This window comes from Eptesicus fuscus, chromosome 8 (assembly GCF_027574615.1).
Source record: "Eptesicus fuscus isolate TK198812 chromosome 8, DD_ASM_mEF_20220401, whole genome shotgun sequence".
NCBI lineage: Eukaryota > Metazoa > Chordata > Mammalia > Chiroptera > Vespertilionidae > Eptesicus > Eptesicus fuscus.
The window spans coordinates 64,239,423-64,264,471 of NC_072480.1; the positions used below are offsets into that span (position 1 = coordinate 64,239,423).

Consider the following 25,049-nt stretch of genomic DNA (forward strand, 5'->3'; position numbering starts at 1 on the left):
TTTTGAAATTGGGAATATTTTTATTTATTCTTAAAGCAGGAATATTTAAATCTTGGTTCAAACTTGAATAAATTAAAAAATTACAGGATCCCCTTTGAAAGACAATATACATGTTAATTCATCCATTCCCCTGAATGAGGAATGTATTTCTTTTTCCTTTTCAAATAATGAAACATGAGAGTATGGTATTTTAGAATCTTGAAGCTTTCTCAGATATAGACTTCTGGGAACATAAATCTTTAATTCAATAAAGTGACTTTGGCCGGCCAGTGTGGCTCAGCAATTGAGCATTGACCCAGGAACCAAGAGGTCACCTGTTTGATTCCCAGTCAGGGCACATGCCAGGGTGGCTTGATCCCCAGTAGGGCGTGTGCAGGAGGTAGCTGATGGATGATGTTTCTCTCTCATGGATGTTTCTATCTCCCTATTCCTCTGCCTCCTCTTTCTCTAAAAACCAATAAGAACATATTTTTTAAAAAATTAATAAACTTTGCATTTTGTAAATATATCTTTTATTTGATGAGAGCAAGGCTTCACAAACTCAGGAAAGGAAACTACTCTCTCTCTTTTCTTGGTCAACATGCTTTCTAATTTGCAGTGTTTTTCACATAACATCTTGTTTCCTTTTTTGTGGCTGTCAATGCCAAATTTATCTGCCCTCTCTATAATTCTTGACTTCAGATTAAATTCTCTCTCTCTTCCCCCTTTTTCTAACCTTACCACTTTTAAAATTTCTCTAATAAATTTCAGCAGTATCCAACTAATTTCTAAAGCCAGTGGCTTATTTCCAGTTGTCTTTGACCTTTCAATAGCACATTAAATACTTTTGACCTCCCATTATTTAATAAAATAAACGCTTCCTTGAGTCCTAGCATATACTCTCTTCTGGTCCTTTTTGACCTTATTTACTGTCTACGCTCCTTTCTCAACTTTATTTCAAGTGCTTCCTCTGGGCTATCTTGTCCACTCCCATGACTTCAACTACAGTTAAAGTCTGTGGTTTGTTTCCCAACACTCTATTTCCAGTCCATATTTCTTTCCTGATCTTTCTAGAGTCATGTTTAGAAAAAGTAGCCATTAAAGTTTTGACATTAAAGATAGGTACATTACAAAAGCTGTGTATATTAGGTACTTTCAGTAACCCATGCCTGTCACACATCTGTCCTTATATACCTATTATTTTTTGTTAGTATTTACATGTGAATGTTACATTACTTCCCAGAATCAAACCCCTCCAGAGAAGTGGAATTTTAGGTTTTTATATATCCTGTTTAAATGTATCTGATTACAATGCTGAATAAAATTATTTTTAATTAACTGGTTTAGATTATTTACAGTTTTATTGTGAGAACCATGACATACATTTTCACTTTGTTGTCTTTGTGGTAACAAAGCCTTTTGTTGTGTTTTGTGCTCTCAAATTAAACTCTTCTCATCAAGAAAAGTTATTACAGAGAACTTGCCATTTAATAAATTATATAAGAGCAGATTAATCCATGTAGTTTAAGAGTATTTATGACTGTATTTACGTACTGTAACCCTACATATACAGGAGTTATTTCCATTGTTTTATAAGTATTTATTTGTTTAAAGATATTTATTAAAGTATCTTGCTTACTTGACTATTCAAACTAAAAACTTCAAGTAGTTTTCTCTTTGTTGAGAAACTACATCTCAGTACCATTGATCTTGACTCCTTTATCTTATGTAGCTATGAGAATGTTTATATCCCGTAAGCTTGTTTCCTTTTTATTATTAAAAAATAACAAAAAACTGGTGGTTAACATGAAAAAGAGAACTGAATTTGGTTTATAATCCTCTTTGGACCTTAGTTTCTTTACATTTAAAACAGCAGATCATCTAAGGGATCTTCTTGTACTAAAATGCTGTTTTAGCAGACTGTCAAATTACAGGGGGAAGGTTAGGGAGAGGTGGGGGAGATAAGAGATCAATCAAAGGACTTGTATTCATGCATATAAGCATAACCAATGGATGCAAAACTCTGGGGGGTGAGGGCATATATGGGAGTGGGGTGGGGGGTGGCAATGGTAAGATATGTACACATATAATACCTTAATAAAAAAATTGAAAAAAAATAAAATGCTGTTTTAGGGTCCTTTGTGTTTATTTTTTAAAGAATATTAATTTATCCATGTTAATATAGAAATCAAGTGATAAACAATGCATTCATTTGATTCTAAGTCCTTTTGGGAGGTGATTATGTTAAGAATAATAAAAGTGAGTTAGCAGAGAGGAAGTTAATAGTTAACTCATTTGGATACATATTTAGAATATAGGCTTTATAGATTATATAGTTCACTAGAGGCCTGGTGCATGAGATTCGAGCCTGTGCCCTCTCGCCGTCTGGAAGCCCTCTGGGGATGTCCGACTGACGGCTTAGGGGAACGGGCCTAAGCTGGCAGTCAAACATCCTTAGTGCTGCTACGGAGGCGGGAGAGGTTCCCGCCACCGCCACTGCGCTCTCCAACCGTGAGCCCGGCTTCTGGGCTTCTGGCTGAGCTGCGCTCCCTCTGTGGGAGCGCACTGACCACTAGGGGGCAGCTCCTGAGTTGAGCGTCTGCCCCCTGATGGTCAGTGCACGTCATAGCAACCGGTCGTTCTGCTTTTCAGTCGATTTGCATATTACCCTTTTATTATATAGGATTTCCTTTTTTTAGAAAATGGAGAAGTTACTTGGTTTGTTACTTTATTAGGGAAAATTAAATGGCAAGGTCCTTGACTAGTGCTTTTTATACTGTGACATATGACCTGAAAAAAAAAATTAATCTCTTTTGTAATGTGGTGTTTAATCACATAAGAAGAGCAACTCTTTATATTGGAGAAAGGTATTTTACCAAATAGCAGAAACATGTCACAGGAAAAAACTTGGATTATTGGTCAGAAATAGGGTCTTGGTTTAGGTTTCCCCCATTGGTCTTAAGTAGAGTCTGGTGCTAGGAAGGTTCTCAGTAAGTGTTTATTGGATTACTTTAGGCTGTTTCCAAAAGAAAATGAATTTAGAGTAGGGAAGGGCTGATGGCCGTGATCTCCAGGCTCACTCAAATGCTTGCTCTCACTAATTTTGCTCTGCAGCAAATAATAGTGATGAGATGAATATAGTTGTTTTTGTAAGGATCCTGGAAGTTTAACTTCAAACAAAAGAATGTTGGGTTTGGACCACCAATCCTGAGTATAAATTAAACCAAAGGGAGCTATATCTAGATGGAAAATACTTTCATCAAATTATTTCAAACAGTAGCTGGATTTTCTTTGCCTACTGCCTTGATTGACATCATGATTCACTTGCTTATAGAATTAAATCCAAAAAGCTAAGTCAACTATATATTTAGATAAGGCTTCAATATGAAACATAAATTGGATGTTTTCTCCTAGTACTTCATGAAAATGTTCTATATAAGTTTTAACAATAAAAATAATTAATGTATTAGAATACTTTAGAATATTTAATTATGTTGCCACAATAAGATCCCACAAAAGAGTTTTTAAGGTTTATTTATTTATTTATTTCAGGAAAGAAGGGACTTGATAATATACAAAATGTCCACTGACTCTAGGGTAATTAGTAAAGTGAATTTAAGGAGGTTGAAGACAAAAAACTTACTACTCATAACATGTCACTGTTTATGTTGCTTAGTGACCGCAAACTAGCTGATCGGAAGCTTTTCCTGCGCACGCTCCGAAGGTAATTGCGGTATAGCATGACACTAATGACTCGAGCCTGAAATTGTTTTGAAACAATGTAGTAGAGAATCACATCCAGACAGGTACTGAGGTTCATCAAGAAGGTGGTAAAGGCTCCCCAGGGATTGTAACTGTTCTCATCCCCTTCCAACATCAGGAAAGCAAAACAGATGTGGAAAGGCATGAAGCAGACGATCACCTGCACCAGGAGGGTGATGATGATCCTTATAGATTTCTCTTTGACTTTTGGTTTGAGCTTCGATGTCCTACCATGGAGCAGACTATGAATAATGACCAAGTAGCACCCAATCATGATGAACAGAGGAATCAAGAAAAAAAATATAAGTCGAGTGAAGTTCAGTATGTTAATAGCTTTTAAGTGGATGATGTCAGAAATCTTCAGGCAGGTGGCAGGGGTGGAGGCTTTATCAGGGTCTTCATAGAGCAGTAGGAGTGGGATGGTGGTGATCAGGGTCATTATCCAGACTCCCACACATGCTAGCACGGCTTTGCACGTTTTTTTAAGTTCTTTGGCGTATTTTGGCTGCACAATGGCCATGTATCTGTCAGCACTAATAAAAGCAAGAAGCCACAGGGCAATACTCGGATAAAACACCGTGAGTGCCCCGAGAATCTGGCAGAAGTATTCACCAAATGGCCATTCACCTTTTGCATAATAAAACATTCGAAAAGGTAAACTCATTATAAATATTAGGTCCAGCAATGCCACATTCATCATATAGATGGTTACAGTGGTTCTCTTCTTGGTGGAACAACTGAAAACCCATAAGGCAGTGACATTAACAAATACTCCAATTATGAAGATACAGCTGTAGAAGACAAGGGCTGCAATTTTGTATTCATCTGGGTATGAGCTGTTAGAAGAGCCAGGTTGAGCTTGATTGTGAGAGGTGGCCATCTTATAGTTGTTGGTGGGCATGACACTTGGAAACTGTAAAACAGTTGAGAATATTAGGAGGAATAAAACCGTTGGTTGAAAAATAAATGTTAGAATTCTCATACTTGGCATGCAGAGATTCTAATTTTGGGAGTACTTTATATTGTAGAGTCAATATATGTGTCTTAATATTTATTAATAAATACATTTCCTACGTATTAATACTAATCTGTACTAACCAATGAAAGTGGTATGGGGTGTTGTAATTTGCACCGGCAAACTTACTTATTTCTCTTTCCCTGCCCACCTCTCTTCTCCCTGAGGAATAACCTTTATGATTTTTTCCCCTAAAATTGGATAGCTATTTCTCCTATAATAATCATTCCTTGATTAGGACTAATTGGGAAAAGGCCATTCTGATTTTGAATCTTACAATTTACTTTACCACTTTTTAATCATCTTCATTCTGTTTAAATATTTTGTAATCCAGATTAGTAATATCAAAAAATGAATTTTAACTCATTAAGTACAATTTTAATATATAAAATATGTGTTAGAAAACTAATAAAGGGACCATATAACTAGTTAATTACTGAATATTCACAGTGATTCTCATTTGGGATCAGAAACTTTCCCTTTTTACTGGTATATCCCCATAGCCTATTGAGTAAGTTGTAGCTATTAAAAAAGTAAACATTTACTGAATTGATGGATGAGTGAAGGAAGGAACCCTTGATGAGGTGACCCTCGAACTACTCTCTAGTTTGTCACTGAAGACTTGTTTAGTTGGCCATTAAACCATGTTTTGTTTTTTAAAGTGGTAAATACTTCTTCATAGTATTAGGTTCTCTATAAATTTCATAGGTCTTGAGACAGCAGTGTGTTGAGCCATGGTGTACAGATTAACAACTTTACTCTTAGAGCAATAGATGAGCTAGTTTCTAATGCACAGTTGGGTGTGTCTAAAACTGAGTCTTCCAGATGATGTTTACAAGTGTCTTTGAAGTGGATCTCACTGCTGTAGTGGTGCACAGAAAGCAACACCTTGAGAATGAGGTATTGTTGGTATAGTAACTTTCATGTCCTCACTCTACCTAGATACAGAAGTTTAAGTATTATTTGTCAAATTAAATTTTAAAAAGGAATATTAAACACAAGTGGTTATTAATAAGACATCACTCAATAACTTTATGTGTATGCAAAAACTAATTCCCATCACCAAAAAATAGTTCATTTCTAATGGAAAGGAGTTTAGTGATGGTATATATCACTGATCCCCCTCAATGTGAAACTTCCATCACCCATGATGCAGTGCTAACACCAGGGATTTTAAAAATAGAGTCGCTACAAAGAAATGGAACCTTGTGGCAGCCCCTTGAAATACAGAGGTGAAAGAAGAGTTTCCTTCAAAAATGTCACTTTGCAGAGTGGGCTGTCTGTAAGTCAGACCTGTTGCGGGGGTTAGCAGTGTGGTCAGTGGCATCATGGGCTGTTGATAATTTAAAAATAATTTGAATACTTGCTGATATGAGTTTGTTTTCCCCCCTTCCTCCTCTTCTCCCTCTCTCCCTTCCTTCCTGATTACAGCTAGTTTGCCAAATATTTAGGTGAAATATTATTTTGGGATAGATTTCTATATGTTTACTGGTAAACACCTATATTAATTAAAATATCCAAATATTGATGTGACTAGAATATTAATTTCTATCAGATGAGAAGAGTACTACATAGAAAAGCTAAATCTTCAGTATCATACAAAGGAGAATAATTTTAGAGGCTTAACTCTTATTTTTAATTTTCAGTGATTTTTAAAATAGTAGCAATTGTAATGTAAATGAAATTTTGTATCCTTTTTTCTCTTTTAATACTTCACCCATCCTTATCCCCAAATTTTGTCATATAAATTCTGTACTTACAAACCATTTTTTGAGTAACCCCCCCTCCAATGGGCTCAAACTGCTTGTATGTCACCAACACTTGTATTCATTTGCTTAAGGTTGAAAAATTAAGCATGATGCATGTGTTTTAAAGGCATTGCCAATATAGATTGTGCTCTGCACATGCAGAAATATTTTTGGATAAATATTGAAAAGCAATTGGTTTTTAAGTCAACATTGAAAAAGCTTTCAATTCCATGATTATCTATGGTCTTTCTTTTCTCAAAAGCCTTTAAGTACATTTTGTGAAACACTGTAATTGAAACCAAGTGATGGCTCTTAAACATGCTTATGATTTATCATTTCAACATTTTCCTTAAGTTGAACAAAATTACATTTACTGTTAATGTAAACATTGAAAATAAATGAAAAATCATATTAATAATGCAGGAAGATGACAGCATAACTCATTTCAAGGTTCTTCACCAGCACGCTTTCAGTAATGTATCATTAAAATAAAACAATGATTTTGAAATTTAGTAAGTACAGCATTACTTCCGATAATCTGCGATGAAGTTAATTAAATGCAACTTACCTCCTGTCCATCAAAAAGCTGTATTAGAGAGGAACATTTTTCGGTATATTCAGGTCTATAAAAGAGGTATGCTTGAGTTGCTTCTCTTTCTGGAAGTGATATACTTAAGAAATGGTATATTTCTTCGTTTTAGGCTCTTCTGTTGCTTTAAAACGTTGTCTCAAATATAATTCTTGCTATAGGAGTTGTTACTCGTTGCTGCTTTGTCTCTTTCAGGAAGTACTCTCTGAAATAAGGCTTTTTTAGCTTCTGACTGGATGTGGTTTTTCTCTTTCACAAATGATTTGTTTGTGAAGCTATGCTGAGCATAAGCTTCCCTTGAAATGATACCATGCATTTAAGAGAATTATACGAAAAGGGGAAAATGTCTTCACTTTTTTACTTTGATGCTTCAAATCTTCATCATCTCTTGAAAGAGTATGAGATTTGATGTTGAGTAGATTGGGATTCATAGTATAGCTTTTTTATTTTCTAAGCTGTGTGACTTTGTCTGGTTACCTACCCACTCTGAGCCTTTGTTCCTACTTAGTTTCTGTACAGTTAAAATAGAGATAATACCCATTTGATGTGATTGTGAGGACGTGAGGATGTGAAACCAGAAAAATCCCAAGAGTTTAATATAATACCTGGCATTTAGGTACTCCTAAACAGAGTTAATCCTTTACCACAAAGTTCCTAAAATAATAAAATATCCACTTTTTACCGTTAAAACATTTTTAAATGGTTAAATTGGGATACTTAGTTATTTACTTCTGCTTTGCATATGCATATATGCTTTATTTTTTAAGTCCCAGTGCTTTATATCCCTTTTCTGTCACGTGGAAGTCTAAAAATAGTTCCTTTTGCATAAATATCCCTGCAAACTGCTAAGAAGGGACTATGGCAGTCTTTAGTGGAGTAATTTACATGTTAGGAGTATTTTAACCTAAGCAGGGAAATGAAACCAGTGGAGAGGGAAGTAAGCCATCCAATCATTGCCTGCCTAGTTATATTAAAGTTTTTACTTTCTCTTTTCTTAAAAAAAGAAATCATCATCTCATTTGGTTGTCCTAAAATTTTAATTATCTTTATCTTTGGTTATACTTGACTAGTCAACTTCTGTAAAGTACATGAACTAAAAGGAACTGTATTTTTAATTTAAGACAGTTTGAAAGCCCATGCTTTTTGTTTTTATTTCACCCCTCAGACAAAATCATAGTAAGTCTTTTATTTATAAACTTTATTTAAATCTATGCCTTTGGTGATTACTTTGGATTGGGATAGCCTGTCAGAATAATGAGTTTTAGAAGTGTAGGCAACAACCAAAGCAACTATTGCTTGTGCAGATGAAGATTTGAGCTCAGAGAAGAAGGCCATGACTTGCTGAAGAACAGCCCACAGGCCCAGCTTCTTCGGGTGCTGAGTTCCTCCCATTTCTGCCCTAGCTGATGTAATAAGTTCTCGTTATGAGGTGATTACATTGATTACTCACTAGACAGGATCTGTTCATTGCCGAATTACATTAATCAGTTTTTTTATACATGGGAGTTATATTTCATATGCAGTGTAGGAGAGTTTGATAGGAGATAGGAACTTTTTATCTGTAGAATCCAATCTTGTCATTACCTTAATTTCATTTAGCCTGTGACAAGGTTTCTGATATTAAGTATTGATTAGTATTCCCTGTGCTGCTAAAATCAAGAGATTTGATGGCATATCGCGTTAAGTCTTGAGTTCTTTGTCATCCACAGGGAGATTCTTTCCTCTGACCTGCCAGTGTCTCCAAGAAAGGAAGGACGGGGCCAGATAGGAAGTCCTTATAGCACAGCTTGAGGTGGCTCTGCTGCTCCTCGCTTCCCACTTCTTTTCCATTGTAGCCATTCGGGACCGTCTGCGTGTGCTCTTCTTTACCTTTCACATGCTCTTCCAACCGGTGACATTCCTTACCACTCATTCCCTCCCACCTCTTGGCTTGACCAGCTGCTACTGATACTTAAACTTTTAGTTTCAACGATGCCTTTTCTAGGAAGTTTTCTCTGACCTCTGAAGCTGGGTTGCTTATTCACCCCTGTAAGGTTCCTTAGCACTTGGTACTTACCCTGTAGTGGAGTGTGTTTGTATTATCATTGCATATTTACTTGCCTTTTGTCCTGTAGTAAATTGGGGTCCTTGAGGGTTGGCATTATTATATATGTATGGGTATTACAGATTTTTAATAAATATTGCTTGAATGTGCGACTGGAAAAGTAGGTGAGAAAATGGAGGGTTGAGGGAGTCATGGACAAATTACTGAACCAGGTGTCAGCATCAGGGACACTTTAACCCGTTATATGAGGGACCTGCCAATCACAAATCAGATGTAGAGACTTAGGCAAGGGGAGGAGGGGCCGGGACCTTTCTCTCCTTCTCTTCATGCCCCGATAGCACTTATTCTCTGTGTTCCTGGCTCTTCACAATAATTATTTTGTTGGAAAAGAATTACAGTGAAAAAAATCTTCCCCAAACTGGCAGCAAATAAACAGTGGATCAAGAATTAAACTTTTGTAGTATCTAGTTTGCTTCTTTAATACTTGAACCTAATTAATTTTTATTCAAATAGAAGAACTTAACTCATTTAGGGATCATTCATGCAGCTTTAATTTCCTCACTTATTTGGAATCCAGTGAAAGAGAAAATTTTCACCTTGCAAAAGAGGGATCTTACATATTCTGGGGGGCTACAGAGTTCCCTTCATTCTATGAAATAACCTGTTTTAGCTTTTTAGCTCTATTTTGAATTTTGGTTTAGATGTTGAAAGCCCTAAGGGATTTTCATTTTAGTGCTTGAGCCCAGTTTGAGTGAATATAAAAGTTTAATTTAGTTAAGGCAATTTTATATTTCTTAGAAAGGACATTGTTAATAGATTTACACAGTAAATCCCCATTATAAAACATGCTCCTATGTTAGAGATTTGTCTATGCCACAGATAAAATTGTATTTCCTGTTCTTAACATATTTCTCTCTACCAAAGCAACTTATAGCTATAATCTTACAGTCCAGTTAGTATGAACCTCCTGTCCACTTGACTTCCTGAATTGTATTTCTCCTTGGCAATTTGCAAACAAGATGAACCCAGATAAGCAAAGTGACAGATAAGTTAAAATAGATCTAAATCAGCAATGAAAGTAGAGTTCCCTAAAGATATTAAAGATTCTCTCACTTAGAGGATCTTAGGAGAAGACTTCTGCATGGCAGTGTAGTCAGCCCTGGACTCAGGACTCTGGTCTCACAGTTAAAGGATATATATATATATATATATATATATATATATATATAACTCATATATACAGAGAGAGAGATGCGTATGTAGGGAAAAATACCTGGTAATGTGAGGAAGTAGCAGTTTAGAAGAAAAAAGTATTGTGGAGAGTCAGGATTGGTAAAGAAACACATATGTTATTGACTTACTTAAATCCAAAACCTGTATAATAGTATGTGTGTGATTGAGGATTTTAGTATACAAGCATGTGTATACAAAGAAGTGACTACATGTCTATGCAGTTGAAGGTTGTTGGTTTGAGAAGAGTTATTTAGGATTTTTTCATTACATAAGAGTATCTGCAGTTACTCTTATCTGTATTATCAGAGGTGAATAATCGTCAGGCAGAGTTCTAAGTGCTTTAAATGCGTCATCGAATTTAATCTTTATGCCAACAGCAAAGTATGTTGAGGACACCACAGTAGTATGTATGATGTAATTCAGGACTATTTACTCTTGATTCTCAGATTCTGAGATTGTGTTGTGCTCTTTCTGTATTATGGTATTATACTTTGTTTTACAAATTTTTATTGAAGTTGGTCTTAATAGTGAATCATTAGGATAGTAATTTTATTTTTAGCAAAAAGTCTGCAGAGGAACTAGGCCATCCTTTCCCTGTTCCTCACTAAAGGAAAGGTTTGGTAGCTGCATTCTATCAGCCTGTAAATTTAATTTTGGTGCCAGGGAAGATCTCTTCCATTCAGTGGGCCAAAGACTTTTAAACTCTTTGAGTATATCCAAATGGTTGGTAAGCATGTAAATATGCTCATAAATAATCAAGTTGACAAAAATTAACACCATGAAAAGATATTACTACCCACATACCAAAATGCCTACAATGAAAAAGACTGATAGCACGAAGTGTTGGTTATAGAGCAACTAGGAACTCATGCATTGCTGGTGGAAAGTTTAAATTTGAAGAACAGTTGGATATTAAGTACTACAATGAAAATATATGTGTCCTATGACTCAGATTCCACTTCTAGGTCAAAATGCATGTTCCTCTGCACCAGGAGACATAGATAAGAATGTTCCTGGTAGCATTATTTCCATAACTCCAAATTAGTAACAACTCACATGTTCAGCATCTGCAGAATGAGTAAATTAGTTGTAGTGTAGACACACAATTAAATGCTTTTCCCAAACAAAATCATATAGAAGGCACCTGCAACAACATAGTGTTAAGTGCAAAAAGCCAGCCATGAAGGAATTCATATTGTATGATTCCATTTATATGAATTTCAAAAGCAGACCAAACAAATAAAATGTTTAGGGACATATGCTCAGGTGATAAAACTTTTTGGTGGTTTGCAGGAGCATGTAAGGAGGGGACACCTGGGGGGAACATCTAGGATTCGGGCAAGTTCCACTATTGACCCAAGTGCTATTTACTCTAGGCAGTGGTTCTCACCCTTTCTAATGCCGCGGCCCTTTAATACAGTTCCTCATGTTGTGGTGACCCCCAACCATAAAATTATTTTCGTTGCTACTTCATAACTGTAATTTTGCTACTGTTAATGAATCGTAATATAAATATCTGTGTTTTCCGATGGTCTTAGGTGACCCTGCTAGTGGTTCTCAACCTGTGGGTCGCGACGTAGAACCATCGGAAAACACAGATATTTACATTACGATTCATTAACAGTAGCAAAATTACAGTTATGAAGTAGCAACGAAAATAATTTTATGGTTGGGGGTCACCACAACATGAGGAACTGTATTAAAGGGTCGCGGCATTAGAAAGGTTGAGAACCACTGCTCTAGTGTTTGTTCTGTGATAATTCTCTAAGCTGTATATTTATGCTTTGTCTTTGTATCTGTGAGGGCCTCAGTAGATAACAGATGGCATACTTAAGTTCGAATGATTCAAGGAGGACTTATTTATAAGGATCTAATGACAAAAGAATGAAACCTAATGACAAAAAGGGAACCTTTGGCAAGACCGTTAACCTTGTTGCACCCACCATTATCAAGCCCAGAAAGACTAAGAAGGGAGAGGTTACTAGAACCTAGAAGGAGGGACCCTTATGGGAAGGGGGATAATGAGGTCACCTTGAAGGAGAGAACCTGGGAAATAAGTACTCTGGCCTCAGGCCCCTCCTCACCTAAACCTCCTCCGAGGCTCCCGTTAGCAGAACTAGTGGAAGCCAGGGGGCCTCTGTACTCTCAGCCTCTGGGACAGAGCAGGGTGGAGAAGGGAGAAGAAGCAAATGGATTGTCCAGCATGCTGCACTTTTCTGTTTGTGTTACATTTCATATTCATAAAGGTTGTTTTTAATACAAACAAAAACAAACAACAGTAAAAACCACCTTTGGGCTTTGAGTTTGTGAAAACTGCTTCTTGTAAGCTGTTTCCATGAGTAATTTTTTAAAAACACCTTCAGCCTCAGTTCTTATCTATGAATCATTGCATTTCTTACAGCTTGTGTAAAATACATGTTTTAGACACCCTATATTATTTCTCCTTGTCTCTCTCCTTCCTGGTATGTCTGTCCCCTTTTTTCTTTGCATCATATTTAAAATTTTCCTGAGAATTTTCAGACTGGGAATGGAAGCTCTGCCTGTGCTACTAATTAGTTACCTGAGTTATCTTTTGTAAAAAGTTGGTTCATTTCTTTGATCACCACTACCCCCAACTGGAAGAAATGGGAAGTTGGAAGAGGCTTTCTTGAAAGGCTCCCCACCCTTCTGAGCAACTGCTCCCATTGCAGCGCATGTTTTATCTTTGTCTTTCCTGGAATTTGTGTAGGACTGGAGATGAGAGATATAAGATAGGACCTGGGACTCTCTGCCCTAACAGCTTCTGCCTGAAAACCTTAATGTATTCAGGAATCATTTAACGAAACCTCATCCCTGGGAGCCCTGAATGTGTGTGTTGGTGTTTGGGTTTATTCTGAACTCAAAGTACCCAGAGCCCTGAGGGATCCTGTTAGTTCCTGGTCTTTACCCTCTGTTCATGTCTTTTATTGTGCTGTTGTTCTTTAGTATGTATGTTTTCACCTTATTTTTAATTTACCTTTATGTCAGTGTGTTCATCTTCATATGTTTAAGACATTTATCCATTTCTGGTGATGTTAGATTGTTTCAGCTAATTTGCCTACCTGCTTTTAACTCTTTTTCCTTTAACCATTACATTGATATATGGTAAACAGGAAGTGCAACTGTGAGAATGGGCTGGGTCCAAAATGGTCCACTCTTAATCTCTTGATCTCCCATAACCCTCCCAGGAGAGCTGTCACTCTTGGTGGCAGAGAACAGCTTGGAGACATTATAGTCAGCCTGCAGAGGAAAACATAAAAACTGTGCAGGCTTTTTCCCTCCTTGGTAATAAAACTGCCCTGAGCGGAGTTACTCAAAAAAGTTGCTTACCAGAACTCTCCCTCTTATGCTTAAAAATTAATCTAGCACCAGTGACAAATCGGTTGAATTTTTGCAATGATGTTATCTTCTTATTGCTAAGCTTTTCATATGGACATTCTTCATGAGAAGTCTATGACTTTGGGTCTTACAGCCTTTTACCAGCAGCAAATCATGCAGTCTAAATAGGATCTTAACAGAAAAGGGAAAGAAGTCGGTAGTACCACCCTCAGACCTGCAGGGCAACCTGCTGGTGTGTGTGTTTGGACAGAGGGACTTGTGCTTGGTCTGCTTCATCCTGCCTCTAGTATAGGAATTAATCTCTTAACATTAATGTAATTTTTTATTTAGGACCAGTAATCATAGGTTTTTAGAACTAGGAGTTAGAGGTATCTGTGACTTCTCTCTTTTACAGTTGTATTGTAATTCGTCCCTTGAAAGTACTCTCATCTCCCATATTATTTTTTGCATTTGTGTCTGTCTTATTAACAAGGAAGCAGCACATCTTCACTTATTTCAATGCACCTAGCATAGTGCTTCACACAGTAGGCCTCAATAAATACTGGTAGGCTTATTGATTTGACTGATGTCTGTGTGTTTCTTTTTCTGTAAGAAAGAAAGCTGTGCCACATCCCAAAAATGAATGCCCAAGTTTCTAGGTAGATAAAATCACAAAGATATCAAGCAGAGGAAAGACAAAGAAGAGACAGATTAGGGTTAGCCAGGTAGAGGCCAGGGTGAAAGTGTTTGGGCCAGATAAACAATTGTTATATGTGTATTTAATGTAGGAGAACTACACAACTGAGCATGAAAGAATTTTAGATTGCTCTTGTATGTTATCTAGTTTTCCCATACGGATTGACAAAAGCTGCTTTGACCTGACACTGTGCTTTTACTGCCACCTACAGGTGATTAGCCCTTCTGGGAACTCTTTACCTGATTTGAAGTCTTGTTAAGATTAAAAAAAAATTTTAAGAGACTATTAATTAGTGAAAGATAAAATATTTACTGTCATTTTCTAAATATGTCTGTATTTTGTAGTATTTTGTATAAATATGTCCTCATTCCTCAAACATTTTGGCTATAGACCATTTTTACCTTCGTTGGAAGCAGCCTAATTTTTTTAGGAAATCATTTACCACTGTAGGACTACATATTCCTGGGCTATGGTCTTGAGACAATTTCACTTTAAATGTTATTTGTGCCTCATATTCTACTAAGAGTTAAACATAAAGGTGACCTTGGAACAAATTTGATATGGTTTGAAAAAAATTTTTAATGTGATAAAATATACAACATAAAGTTTATCATTTTAACCATTTCTTAAAATATATTTTATTGATTTTTACTGAGAGGAAGGGAGAGGGATAGAGAGTTAGAAACATCGATGAGAGGGAAACATCCATCAGCTGCCTCCTGCACACCTCCTACTGGGGATATGCCCTCAACCAAGGTACATGCCCTTGGCCGGACTCGAACCTGGAACCCTTCAGTCTGCAGGCCGACACTCTATCAACTGAGCCAAGCCAGGACCATTTTAACCATTTTTATAGTAGTGTTAAGTACATTTACGTTGTTTTGCAACCAATCTCCAGAACTTTCCTCTTCCCAGATTGAAACAACAATTCCTCATCACTCTCCTCTTTCCAGCCCTCGGCATCCACTATTACACTTTCTGTTTCTGTGAATCTGACTACTCTAGATACCTCATGTAAGTGGAATCACAAGTGTTTGTCTTTTGTGATTGGCTTCTTTCAATTAGCATAATGTCCTCAAGGTTTATCCATGCTATAGAATATGTCAGAATTTCCTTCCTTATTAAGGCTGAGTAATATTTAGATATAGATATAAAATATTTAGATATTTTATCCATTCCCCATTCCTCTGCTGATGGACACTTGAATTATTTCCACCTTTTGGCTATTGTGACTAATGCTGCTATGAACATCTGTATATAAATATCTCTTTGAGACTCTGCTTTTAATTCTTTTGGGCATATACCCAGAAATTGAATTGCTGGATCATATGGTAATTTTATTTTTAATTTTTTGAAGCACCATCATATGGTTTTCCATAGTGGCTAAGCCATTTTACATTCCCACAGCAATGTATGTACAACGATTCCCGTTCTTTATATTTTCTGGGTAATAACTTCTTATAAGATGTATGATTTACAAATATTTTATCTTATTCCATAGTTTTCTTTTTTACTCCCATTATGTCCTTTGATGTACAGAAGGTTTGGGGGGGGGCATGGTTTTAGGTTCATACATTTATCATAATCTCATGATAAGGTAGATTTGAAAAGCTTTAATTTTTTAAATGTTTGGGTAAAATAGAATAGATTTATCTCAGTAAAATCTGAGTGTCCTTTAAGGCCTTTTCCCAATGACTTAATTTGCAGAGTATTTAGCTCCAGTGCTCAACACCTTTCCTACATCCAGGAGGGTGTAAAGTTGGGCAGGCAGAAGCAAGCTCTCTTCCAGAATTGACTCCCAGCCTTCCACTTACTAGTGCTTCTTTCTTTCTTTTTTTTTTAAATACTTTATTGATTAAGGTATCACATATTTGTCATCAACCCCCTCCCCCCGTTCCCTTCCCAATCCCCCCCCCACACACAAGCCCCCCTCCCCCTGTTGTCCGTGATCACTGGTTAGGCTCATATGCAAGCACACAAGTCCTTTGGTTGATCTATCTCCCTTGTCCCCACCCTCCCCTACTTTCCCTCTGAGGTCTGACAGTCTGATCAATGCTGTTCTTGTTCTTCAGTCTATGTTGTTCATCTTTTCCTCTAGATGAGTGAGCTCGTGTGATACTAGGAATACACTTATAGGAACTGAAAATGAGACAAGCAATAATGGTTATGCTGAGAGGCAAATGAATCAGTCTATAGTGAGTTTCTTTCTGGGCTAACAGTTCTTTTGAGTCCCGGTTTCTATGTCCAACAGTTGTTAATGTGTTCATAACAGCAATGATATATCAGTTCTGGATGGTGGACAAATGGTGGTATTGCAGGTCCGACCCTCTCTGGTTTGGTCCTGGGCAATCTGCAGTGACGCATATCTGCTGACTGCTAGTATGGCAAGGCATCGTCAGCGTCTTCCAACTCTAGACTGTTTCTCTTCTGACTTCATGGCTGGAGCACTCCTGTCAATTCCTCTCTGTTGCAGGAATCCACATGTCTCGGAGTTGTTTTCTGAAAATATACAAACATATTCTCGACCAAAAGTTAATAAAGGAATATTTTCTATAAATTTGACTTGCGATCCTTTTTCATTTTTTTGCCCAAATGATTTTCCTTTGGCTTGTTTTGACACCATGTATGTTTTACCTGGGTGACTTGCTGTTAGCATTACAAATGAAAGTTAATTTTCTAAAGTAAAACTTTTCTAGATGTAATTTATTTGCAGGATATTTTTCCTTACATGATATTCTTCTACTATCCCCCCTTTTTTGGTTTAAATATTGGGAGGCTTTTGGAAATTTTATGCTGTAATCTTGATAGCTTTTAAATTTTACTTTTTTGCACTAAAATGTGACTGCTTTAGGTTCATTATATGTTACGCAATTTTACCATGAGATGAACTACCAATAAAAATTTTAGTTAACACTTTAGTAACAGCTTTTTTGTCCAGTACAATTGATTTTTCTAGAGTATTTGCTTATTTTGATTGGCCAATTTAAATTAATCTGAAAACTTGACTACTATTTTACTGTCAAATTTAATACTCTAACAACCATCTTGTTCTACCCTGTATTTATTAGTGGAGAGGATTATTTGCCTTCTTGAGTAGGCCCTGAGCATTCCTGGAGCTAGGCTGGATTTAGATATCCTAGACCCCAGTTCCTCGGATCATGGGTGCAAGACATCTCCATCAAGTCTTGTTGCGGTGAGAGGGCATCTGCTGTCGGCCAAGTCTCTGTTACCTGGGTCCCGATTTGAGCTGGGCATGTGAAGCTGAGCAGCCATGGGGGCAGGAGATCTCCTTCAGCAGGGGTGAGGGTTCAGGCCCCTGCAAAGTTGGGGGGGGTGAAGGTCTGTGCCCCACCTCTGTTGACCCCCATGTTCTCTCCTGATGGCCCCTGTGCGACTGTGCCTGTCTTAGGTTGTTCCTTCCCTGAGGAATCTTACCCGTCTCTGGCTAACCAGCCATCCTCCGGGGCCAAGCAGGGTGATGTGAGGTTTAGTTCTGTCTCCTTGGTCGCCTATGCCCCCATGGCCTCCGCGCCCAGCACCTGCCTTGGGATCCCCTTGCCTGCTGGCAGGGTCCCAGCACTGATCACATATCTTGTGGAACCCAGGTTTCTTCTCCAAGGAGGCCCAGCTCACCCCACTGGGCGAGAGACAGATCCATGGTACCAGCCATCACGAGGTTTCGCCCTTGGCATGAACAGAAGCTCAGGCAACAGCTGTGGACAATTGGATTGTGAGAAGCAGGTCCCTCTTGGCTAAAAGGGCAAGAGGGGCCAATTTAGAATGCTCAGGTGCCTTCCCAGGGGGTCCTCTACATAGTGGAAGGGATTAAACCCTTTCATGTCCTTTTTAAATTGCTGCCAGACATTCAAAGAATTAGTTTGTAAGTTTGTTTGGGGTAATTATATAATATGCTGTTGTAATTCTAAAATATCTAGAGATGTGTTACGTTTGTCTCCAAGCACCAAACAGATGATTCCTTCCCCCCCCCCCCCCATGGGTGTGAGGAATTATTATATGTAATGGGGGTGATCCAAATCTGGGAAAATTTTTAATGACAGTGTAGAATAATATCATGTAAGGATATTCTTTGTTCTAGTCCATGGCAATACCCTTTCAAACTGGCTGTCTATTTCTTTTTGTATGGACAAGGTCTTGGTTACAATTTCTGAACTTCTACCACGGGCAAGTAGTGATAGTAGTGACACCCTTTCTTTGGTGTCCACACAAGCCAGAAACCTCTCTTTAATTTTACACACAAAGGGGCATTGTTTTGATTTTGTGTCATACAAAAGGGAAGCTGGGTGGAGACCCCTGTGTATTTATACTTTCTTGCCCCCCGCCCCCCCCCCCCCATGGACCTCCTGGATAACCAAGGTGTTTGGTATTATTGGTGACTACATTAGTCAGGGGATCAGCCTATATGAGTGGTCTTACCCATGAAGAGTCAGGAGCATAAGTCCAAGATACTTACCCGCTTGTCCCGGGTAAAATTACCTTACATCTGATGATTGCTAGCATGGCTGGAAAGGCGTTCTCGTGCATTCTTGGGTTTCTGGTTACCTCACAATTTCTTCCCTGAGGTTTGACATTCTGATTGATGTTTCTCTGTTTCTGGATCTATTTTTTCCCCCATCAGTTTATGTTGTTCCTTATATTCCACAAATGAGTGAGATCATGTGATATTTATCTTTTTCTGCCTGGCTTATTTCACTAAGCATAATGTTCTCCATCTTCATCCATATTGTTGCAAATGGTAAGAGCTCCTTCTTTTTTACCGCAGCATAGTACTCCATTGTGTAGATGTACCACAGTTTTTTAATCCATTCATCTGCTGATGGGCACTTAGGCTGTTTCCAAATCTTAGCTATGGTGAATTGTGCTGCTATGAACATACGGATGCATATATCCTTTCTGATTGATGTTTCCGGTTTCTTAGGATATATTCCTAGGAGAGGGATCACTGGGTCAAATGGGAGTTCTATTTTTAGTTTTTTAGTGCTTCTTTCTTGTACTCTGAAAATTGTTTCTCTCTTTTATTACAATAATATGACATGAAAGGATAACATTTACTTTTTTATAGTGTTTTTTGTTCTCTGCTTATTCTGATGAATGTTTATCTGTGATTACTTTGGAAATATAGTGTGTTTGCTTACCAAAGTTGCAGATTACAAAAGCCATGAGGGTATTTTAGTCATGGCAGAGGCTACGCTCTGTAACAAAGAAATCCTAAGCACAAGTGGCTCAAAGAACACAGATGTCTGTGTCTCTTTTATAATATCCCTGGTGGGTAGGCAAGACTGTCCTAGGAATTCGTCAGAGATTGCGCTGGCTGGGCAACTCTGTCATCCTCAATTTGTGCCCTCTAAGCTGGCTCCCATTGTTCCCACTTCCAGCCAACATGGAGGGATGAGAAGCGAAGTCTAGGATAAGGAATTGTTTTCTCACCAGTGCTTTGGAAGTTGTAAATGTCACTCTTGCTCATACACCATTAACAAGTACTTGGTCATGTAGACACAATTAGTTTCAGGGGATGCAGCCAAATCCCTGGAGGTAAGGAGAAATGGATTTGGGAGGAACTGCTAGCAGTTGCCTTCAAAGAGCAATAGCCATAACCCATTAGCTGGTTTAGCAGGCTGGAGTTATGGGCTCTGCCATCAACATATATAACACTGATAAGAGAGAGCTTCCGGTCTTTCTCTTCAGTCTCAAAATCAACTATGGAGGCACTGAACGGCGGCATTGTTTGGGCAGTCATGTGTTTGGGAAAGCCAGGAGAGCCAGTGAAGTGGGACCATGATGCAACTGCCTGTTAACACATGTGCTGTGGATGCCATAGGTAGTACTACAGGGCAGCAAGCCTGACTCTGGTGGACCCTGAAAGGGGCAAGATGCAGACCTGCCGCGCGAGAAACAGTTGAGAGCAGGCAGTGTTTATCCTGGAGGGGAGAGTATGGGGCAGGAGAATAGTCTTCAACTATTGAAAGGGCTTCTCTATGAAAGAGGAGTTGAAAGTGGCGGGGGTTGGGGGAATGGCCAAGGATGAATTAAGATTGCAGAGAGATGCTACAGGAAGTTATGGGGCTTGGTAAGGAATAACTCTGTGTCTCAAGGTAAAGTGATTTCCTGGGTAAGTGCTGAATTTCAGACACTGAAGATAGGCAAGCAGTGGCTGGGAAAGCATCAGGCAGGGATGTTGTCCAGGAAATCCACACATTGAGTAGCAGCAGGAATGGCATCCCTGTGAAAGTCCTTTAGTCCCTGAGCATCTCAGATTCTGTACTCTTCTTTACTCTGGGATTCACTTGAAGGCTTAGAGAACTTGAGAAATTAATAATGAGCCCAGCAGATTTCCCCAGGAAGTTCTGTGCAGCCCAGTTCCAGTACAGCAGAACTCATTTTCCTGTTTTTTTTTTAAAATAACAAAGACATAAGTGTCCATCAATGGATGAATGAAGAAAATGTGGTGTATATACAAAATATATATACACTCATTGGAATATCTATTCAGTCATAAAAATTAAGGAAATCCTGCCATTTGCAGCAACATGGATGGACTTTAAGAGCATTATGCTAAGTAAAATACATCATACAGAGAAAGACAAATTCTGTGTGATTTCACTATATATGACATTTTAAAAACAAACCAAGAAAACAGAGCAAAACCAAGCTTATAGATGCAGAGAACAGATTAGTGATGGTCAGAGGTGGGCGAAATGGGTGAAGGGGTTCAAAAAGTACAAACTTCCAGTTATAAATAAAAATAAATAATTCCCAGAGATGTAATGTACAGCATAGTGACTATCCTATCTAATAAAAGAGTAATATGCAAATTAGCCACCACTCAGCTACACCCACAAGCCACACCCACCAGCCAATCAGGAGTGAGTATGCAAATTAACCCAACCAAGATGGCTGCGGCCACGGAGTGAGTAAGAGGTTTGGGTTTCCCCGGCAATGGAGGAAGCCAAGCTTTCCGTACACCCTGGCGGGCCCAGCCTCCACTCAAGGCTACAAAGTTTCAATTATAGAAGATAAATAAATCCCAACAAAAATGGCTGTGGCCACGGAGCGAGCAGGAGGCTTGGCTCTGCTCAAGACTACAAAGTTTCAATTATAGAATATAAATAAATTCCAGATACCAGGGCCTCCGCTTAGGTTGATGGGGGGGCATGACTGGCCTGCAAACCACCACAGGCCCCTCGCCCAGGCCACCCCATGCCCCAAGGGAACCCTCACCCTGATCCGGGACACCCTTCAGGGCAAACCAGCTGGCCCCCACCCGTGCACCAGGCCTCTATCCTGTCTAATAAAAGAGTAATATGCAAATTGACCATCACTCCAACACACAAGATGGCTGCCCCCATGTGGACATAAGATGGCTGCCACAAGATGGCCAGCAGGGGAGGGCAGTTGGGAGGGACCAGGCCTGCAAGGGAGAGCAGTTGTGGGTGATCAGGCCAGCAAGGAGGGCAGTTGGGAGGGACCAGGCCTGCAAGGGAGGGCAGTTAGGGGTGACCAGGTGGGCAGGGGAGGGAAGTTGGGGGTGACTGGGCCTGCAGGGAAGGGCAGTTGGGGGGGACCCAGGCCTGCAGGGGAGAGCAGTTGGGGGGGGTACCAGGCCTGCAGGGTAGGGCAGTTAGGGGTGACCAGGCCTGCAAGGGAGGGCAGTTAGGGGCGACCAGGCCTTCAGGAGAGGGCAGTTAGGGGCAAACAGGCTGGCAGGGGAGTAGTTAGGCATCAATCAGGCTGGCAGGGGAGTGGTTAGGGGTGATCAGGTTGGAAGGCAGAAGTGGTTAGGGGCAATCAGGAAGGCAGGCAGGCGAGGAGTTGGGAGCCAGCAGTCCTGGATTGTGAGAGGGATGTCCGACTGCCCGTTTAGGCCCGATCCTACCGGGATCGGGCCTAAACGGGCAGTCGGACATCCCTCGAGGGGTCCCAGATTGGAGAGGGCGCAGGCTGGGCTGAGGGACACACACCCCCGTGCATGAATTTTGTGCACCGGGCCTCTAGTAGCTAATAATACTGTATTGCATATTTGAAAGATGTTAAAAGAGTAGATCTTAAAAGTTGTCATCATAAGGAAAAAATGGTAAATATATCTGGGGATGGTTGTTAACCATCTGGAAGATTTATTGTGGTGATCATTTTGAAATATATACAAATAGTGAATCATTATCACACACCTGGAACTAATATAATGTTTTATGCCAATTATAAATTAATTAAAATAAAATAACTGGGACATAGTTCACTGCAATGTAGTTATTATACTAGCAAACTATTTATAAAATGAAGATATTTTATTTTTTCTACATAATATAAATGATTGATTTTGCTTTCTTATGAGCAAAGGATATTGTAAAATCTTTTTTTATATTATTTTTTAATTGATTTTTTTACAGAGAGGAAGAGAGAGGGATAGAGAGTTAGAAACAGCGATGAGAGAGAAACATCGATCAGCTGCCTCTTGCACACCCCCTACTGGGGATGTGCCTGCAACCAAGGTACATGCCCTTGACCGGAATCGAACCCGGGACCTTTCAGTCCGCAGGCTGACGCTCTATCCACTGAGCCAAACCGGTTTCGGCAGGATATTGTAAAATCTTTGATGTATATACTTCTAGAGAATACTTAATAAATCCTTAAAGAGAAGCAGAATGAAAAAAAATCTTGACAACTTTAAAATAAGGGTAAGATGATAAGATCTAAATAAACATTTATAAAGTATCCAAATAATTTATATATTTTTATATATTACTAACAATTCTTATAGAACTTGAATGTGGACTTTCTAAGCTTCCACAGCTCTCTCTTTCTGATAGGCACATCAACCATTCAATAGGATTTTCCTGCAGTTACACTGTGAACCACGAGATGGCAGCATTAGGCAGAACTTGATGAAAGCTGTGAACTTACTAAGAAAGTTATTAAATGAGGCTCAAACAATGAAATAATTTTGTAATTAAATTAATAAGAGAGAAGTATTATAATTTTTGCTTGAAGAGTTTGGATACCTTGTGACTATTTTTTTAAAATTTATCTTTATTGTTGAAAGGATTACAGAGATGTTCCCCTTACCCCCCCCCCCTTACCCTATCCTCCCCACCCCTCTCCCCTCCCCAGGCCTTCACCTTAATATTGTTTGTGTCCATGGGTTATGCATTTTTGCATATAAGTTCTTTGGTTGATCTCTTTCCTACCCCCATCCCTCCCTTCCCCTCTGAGGATCCTCAGTCTGTACATGCTTCCATATCTCTGGATCTATTTTGTTCATTAGATTCCACATTTAAGTGAGATCATGTGATGCTTGTCTTTCACTGTCTGGCTTATTTCACTTGGCATAATAATCTCCAGGTCTCTCCATATTATCTCAAAGGTTAAGAGGTGCTTCTTTTTTATAGCTTCATAGTATTCCATTGTGTATATATACCAGTTTTTTTTATCCACTCCTATACTGATGGGCACTTGGGCTGTTTCCAGATCTTAGCTATTGTAAATTGTGCTACTATGAACATAGGGGTGCATATATTCTTACTGATGGATGTTTCAGGCTTCTTAGGATATATTCCTGGAAGTGGTATCACTGGGTCAAATGACAGTTCCATGTTTAATTTTTTGAGGAAACGTCACACTGTTTTCCATAATGGTTGTACCAGTCTGCATTCCCAACAGCAGTGCACTAGGGTTCCTTTTTCTCCACATCCTCGCCACTATTTGTTGTTTATTGATTTATTGTTGATAGTCATTCTGGCAAGTATGAGATGGTACCTCCTTGTCGTTTTAATTTGCATTTATCTGATGATTAGTGATGTTGAGCATTTTTTCATGTCTCTTGGTCATTTGTATGTCCTCTTTGGAGAAGTATCTATTCAGGTCTTCTGCCCATTTTTTAAACAGATTGTCTTCCTTTTGTTGAGTTGTATGAGTACTTTATATATTTTGGATAGTAACCCTTTATCAGATGATATATCTTTGGCAATATGTTATCCCATACAGTGGGTTCCCTTCTCATTTTGATGCTGGTTTCCTTTGCTGTGAAGAAGCTTTTCAATTTGATATAGTGCCGTTTGTTTATTTTTTCCTTTGTTTTTCTTGCCCCAGGCCACGAGTAGGGAACCTCTGGCCCTCGGACTATATAAGGTCCGAAAAATCATTTGGTCTGGCCCTGCCAAAGCAACTGCAGGCGGGACTCAAAATTCAATAAATCTGGGAGCTTTTTTCATAGCAACATCCTATATAGTAAAGAGCTAATATGCTAATTAGACCGGATGGAGGAACAACCTTCCGGACAACCTTCCGGAATGACCGGTGGGCGGGGCTGCGAGGCAGATGGGGCTGTGAGGCAGCCCGGGTCACGAGGCAGCCAGGGCTGCGAGGGCTGAGTCCCTTACACAAATTTTGTGCATCGGGCCTCTAGTAAACTTAAATGAATTATATTAAGCAAATTATGTTATAAATATCCAAATGGCCCTTGGCAGAAAAAAGTTTCCCTACCTCTGCCCTAGGCAATGTATCTATGAAAATTCTGCTACACGAGATGTCTGATATTTTGCTGCCTACGTTTTCTTATAGGATTTTAATGGTTTCACGTCTTTTATCCATTTTGAGTTCATTCTTGTGTATGGTGTAAGCTGGTGGTCTAGTTT

The 25,049-nt window shown here is 38.8% G+C and overlaps 2 protein-coding genes across 4 annotated transcripts in view; one reads left to right on the forward strand and one right to left on the reverse strand.

Annotated features, from left to right (window-relative positions):
• The window catches only part of UBAC2 (UBA domain containing 2), a 195,448-nt gene that overhangs the window by 41,429 nt on the left and 128,970 nt on the right, over positions 1–25,049 (forward strand). The gene's annotated exons all lie outside the window — the stretch shown is intronic.
• On the reverse strand, positions 3,581–7,210 carry GPR18 (G protein-coupled receptor 18). Its single transcript, XM_008143971.3, has 2 exons — positions 7,073–7,210; positions 3,581–4,654 (listed from the first exon to the last, which is right to left on the reverse strand). The coding sequence occupies exon 2, from the start codon at positions 4,640–4,642 to the stop codon at positions 3,626–3,628; it is 1,017 nt and encodes a 338-aa protein (XP_008142193.1). The 5' UTR covers positions 4,643–4,654; positions 7,073–7,210; the 3' UTR covers positions 3,581–3,625.